We start from the raw sequence: 4,520 nt of genomic DNA, 5'->3' as shown, positions 1-4,520 counted from the left end.
GTTTTCTAATTGTTTTTATTTTTTCTCAGTATCCTCGCTCAAACATWACAGAAGTGCCACAAACTTGAAAATGTTATTGTCTAATTTAACTAACTTTCCCCTGGCGTTAAGATCAAAGGTTTAGGATACAGTGTTTTATTCATAATGTGTTTTATTATTCTTTTTAGTTTAATTTGTAAGTGTTTTCTTATGAAAGAGAGTGTTCTGTCAGTTTTTAATCCTTTGGCATGAAATGTGGGAGGCAATGATCAAATCAATCAAATCAAATCAACTTTATTTAAATAGCACATTTAAAAACAACTGCCGTTGGCCAAAGTGCTTCACATATTGCAAACGAAAACAAAGCATTGCTAAAAGAACACAAATGATAAAACCATAAAAACAGACCAAATAAATAGGGAAACAATTCTCAAACTGTATTAAAAGCTTTTGAAAACCGGTGTGTTTTAAGAAGAGATTTAAAAACTCCAAGAGTTGAGGCCAGTCTGATGTGAAGAGGCAGCTGGTTCCACAGTTTAGGAGCCACAACTGAAGAGGCTTGGTCACCTCTGTGGACCAGTCTGGACTGCGGGACGGCTAAGAGCAAATGATCACTGGATCTAAGAGATCTGGAGGGCACATAGGGCTGCAGGAGGTCAGACAGGTATTCAAGAGCCAGTCCATTCAGAGCCTTATAGGTCATCAGTAAAAGTTTAAAATCAATTGTAAAACACACAGGGAGCCAATGAAGGGAAGCCAGCGCCGGGGAGATATGATCACGCTTCTTGGTCCGTGTTAAAAGGCGTGCTGCAGCGATGTTGACGACCAATGATGTTTTTACCCATGTATTGTATTTGTCATGTTAGTAAAATGTTCATATTTTAATGAAAGCCGCAGAAAGTAATCWTTAGACACACATTTATGTACATCTGATTAACTTTTGGACTTGCTCCATTTTAAGATGGCCACCAAAGCTAATCAACCTTAGAAAACAACAAAACAACGACACTCATTCAATCTAATAAAGTTCATTGTGTCTATAAAATCAGTCTACTACGTGTTCCTAAGGTATGTCTGTACAGACATAAAAAATAAAGTGTCTAGTAATTAGGAACAGACGTAGTAGACACTCATTCAATTTTACATATATTGAGCTATTTTTTAGCAGTAGCTGAGAGTAACCTCAACATGTCCTCTGAGTGCTATCTGCAAAATTACATAATGTCATCTGTAAGCTTTGACCAAAACAGCTTTAAGTCTTGTCATATCGCAACATAGGATGATTTCAGTTTGAAACCATATATGTTCCTTCAAATATTGATAGTTCTTTGATTTTTTTCTGGGAGCATTTTAGCTTTTGTGTTTAGCATTTTTAACATGTCATGATTTAAACAGACATCTGCTCACTGAAGCAAATCTGTATACAGCAACACAAAACTTAGTTCATGCTTTTTGTACATTACAGTAAGTGAAGACATTTACCACACCAATGCACACCAGCTCAAACTCTCTTCGATCACTATTTTTCTGTTTCTGGGGTTTCTTTTGTTTTGTTTGTTTTTTTAGCTACCAGCATCATATCACGTTGTGCCTTCACCTCTGCCTGTTTGTCAACAAATAAAATAGAAACAGTCACCAGCACTGTTGTTAAACTTAAGTCATATGTCCTGTTTGACTGGCTGTCTCTGTTTCCTGCAGACTATCTTGATTCAGAACATCTACCGTAATCCCCAGAACAGCGCTCAGACGGCAGACGCCTCTCGCTGTAAGTCCAACAAKTATTTTTTACCACCACTGTTCTCTGGTCCAGATGTAATTTATTGTTTACAATTTAATACCATTAAAAAACACACAAACATCAGCTAGAAGCTGAGCCTTAATGTGACTCACTGTGCAGAAAACAAGTGTCTGAGGGGAAAAGGAATGCCAAAGCAAACTAATTTCCAGAAGATAAGCTGGAAATACTTAGAATCATAAGTTGGGGGTGTGAACAGTAACTGTACTGAGCCCAGGTTAGTAGAGCTGAAGTAGACCCCCCCCTCCCCCTCACCTCACACAGGTAGGTGTGTTATTGAATCTGAGATTTTAAAATTAGCCAACTGGTTTTTCTTAAGACGCTGTGGCAATTTATTTCTAATTTGATTGAAACAAATTTTATTTGTCTGTTAAACGTTTCACTAAAAACAGAAGTGGTCTAGTTTCAACATTTAATAAAGTAAAAAAAAAAGAAACAATGTTTCAACACACTTTGTCCAAGTTACAGTTACATTGTCTGTGTGGCAGTTTTACAGCTTCAATGACATGAAAATGGCCCCGTAGAGAGAAAACGTTGCTCACACCTGCTGTTCAGTTAGTTTACAACACTAAACAGCAAAACAATGGGATGTCCTCCTTTTTTTTTTCTGTCCTTATGTTGCGGTTTCGCCTCTCGATTAGTCGGCACAATTTCCACACATCACACATATCTAATGACATTTTTTCCCTCCCCAGCTCAGCTGTATTTGGTTTGATTTTTATCACAGAAGCTTGTGTTTTGTATTTCAGACCATTTCCCTCTTGAACATTTACCTTCATAACCTTCCAAACTGCCCAGTCTGCTGATGGTTTACASTGTAAGTTCTATCTTTATCTGCAGGACCCTCCAGCACCGACTGCACCTGATTCATTTTATTACACCAAACCTGAATAAATCTGGTTCAGTGTAGAAACACGAACTGTCTAAAGCGGCACAGGATTCCCTAGAGTTAGTTACTGGCCTCATGCTGTTTTGCATGATTCTTCTGGCCTTATTCATGCTCATAGTTTTTGCAGTCATGACAGTTTTGCAAAGAAAATCAGACATTTGCAAAATTTGTTTTAAATTAAGAAAAAAAAAACAAGTCAAAACTAATTTTGACTTTTTGCTTCTGTGAAGTTTAGTTTCAGATATACACTAAAACGTCTGCGGGCTACAACCATTACAGCAACATGTTATGCTTTTACTGTTAATGTTGGAAACGCCTAACAAGCTTGTCCTTGACTGTCTCTTGTTGGCGTTTCGCAGGTGCTGTCAGTGATGTGGAAATGCAGGAACATTACGATGAGTTCTTCGAGGTGAGTGACCTTTTGTGCTTGATTCTCCCTGTTTTCTCAGATACAGTATGATGTCACCACTGCTAGAAAAAAAAAGCAGCAGTAGCAGCATGTTGGTGCCCAAAAAATGTGTCCGAGCTGTAACAATGCATCGGATGTTCACTGGTTACAGGCCAAAATTTGTGCAATAGCTGCACCTTTCYTTCTAATGGAAAATATAGACACATGTTGTTTTTCTAGGTCTGAAAAAAAAACTAACTAAATATCTGTAAACTCTTAAGTGATTTAATGGAGAGTTACGTGTTGGATTTTATTTCCTGTACAGGAGGTGTTCACAGAGATGGAGGAAAAGTACGGAGAGGTGGAAGAGATGAACGTGTGCGATAACTTGGGCGACCATCTTGTCGGCAATGTCTATGTAAAGGTGGGTGAAGTGGATGTTTTAGAGAAGAACCTGACAAAACTGCACGTTGCTGCCTGAACTGTTTAAACTGTATTTTCTGTTTATAGTTTCGCCGTGAGGAGGACGCAGAGAAAGCAGTAATGGACCTGAACAACCGCTGGTTCAACGGCCAACCCATCAACGCAGAACTCTCACCTGTCACCGACTTCAGAGAGGCCTGCTGCCGCCAGTATGAAATGGGGTGAGTATCGGCAAGAAAACTACTCAAACCAAACTGTTACTAAAACCAAATTTGTCTTGTTTGTCTAGTTTAATGTACAACTTTCGTACTCTTGTTCTGCTGTGGATGAAATTAGTAATTAAAAAAACTCCAGAAACTCTTGAGTTTCCTGTTTGCAGTAAAGGTTTTGGCGTGTGGATTCTGATTTGATTATTCCTCAGTTAAACGGCCATTAGTTGCATAGTGACTAGTTGGTTTAATCMTTGGAAGTTTTCATGGGGGATGATCTTCCATGCATTTGTAATTGTTTTTGTGTATGCTGGTGCTGTTAAAAGGGTGTCAAAAGCCAAAAAAGTCCTTAAAATTATTTTTTTTCTTTATCACAATTACTTCAGATTCTCTTATAAATTCGCARTAATTTGACTGCCCTTCAGTGGTTTTCAGTGAGAGAATCAATCCTATTGATATGTTTTAAATGTGTTTTAATCCCATATTTATCATGGAATCACACATTCCTTTCTGTTGTGTTTTTTTTACTTTACGTCTTTTAAATTTGATATTTATATTGGCTCACTAGATCACTGGTTCCCAACTCTGGTCCTCGATAGGGCTGTGTATTGGCAAGAATTTGGCGATACGATACATATCATGACAGAGGGGTCACGATACGATATATCCCGATATATTGCGATTTTTTGTCCAAAAATTCTATTAAATAAAAACCTCTTACAGGGGGAAAAATGAAAAACCAAATTTCATTGTCTCATGGACATACTTTTGATACATTTAGCTGTGTTCTGCTTTGTATGTATTTTATTTGTTTCATATTTCTTATTTCATCCATGT

At 37.6% G+C, this 4,520-nt stretch overlaps 1 protein-coding gene across 1 annotated transcript in view; it reads left to right on the top strand.

The window, feature by feature from the left end:
• The window catches only part of LOC106531789 (splicing factor U2AF 35 kDa subunit), a 12,397-nt gene that overhangs the window by 4,448 nt on the left and 3,429 nt on the right, over positions 1–4,520 (top strand). The window contains exons 3-6 of the mRNA XM_014027711.1: positions 1,678–1,744; positions 3,023–3,072; positions 3,377–3,475; positions 3,562–3,695. Of these exons, the coding sequence (XP_013883165.1) occupies positions 1,678–1,744; positions 3,023–3,072; positions 3,377–3,475; positions 3,562–3,695 (350 nt within the window). The remainder of the gene's footprint in view (positions 1–1,677; positions 1,745–3,022; positions 3,073–3,376; positions 3,476–3,561; positions 3,696–4,520) is intronic.

The sequence above is a fragment of the Austrofundulus limnaeus genome, unplaced genomic scaffold (assembly GCF_001266775.1).
Source record: "Austrofundulus limnaeus strain Quisiro unplaced genomic scaffold, Austrofundulus_limnaeus-1.0 Scaffold676, whole genome shotgun sequence".
Lineage (NCBI taxonomy): Eukaryota > Metazoa > Chordata > Actinopteri > Cyprinodontiformes > Rivulidae > Austrofundulus > Austrofundulus limnaeus.
This window is presented reverse-complemented; position numbering and strand designations above follow the sequence as displayed.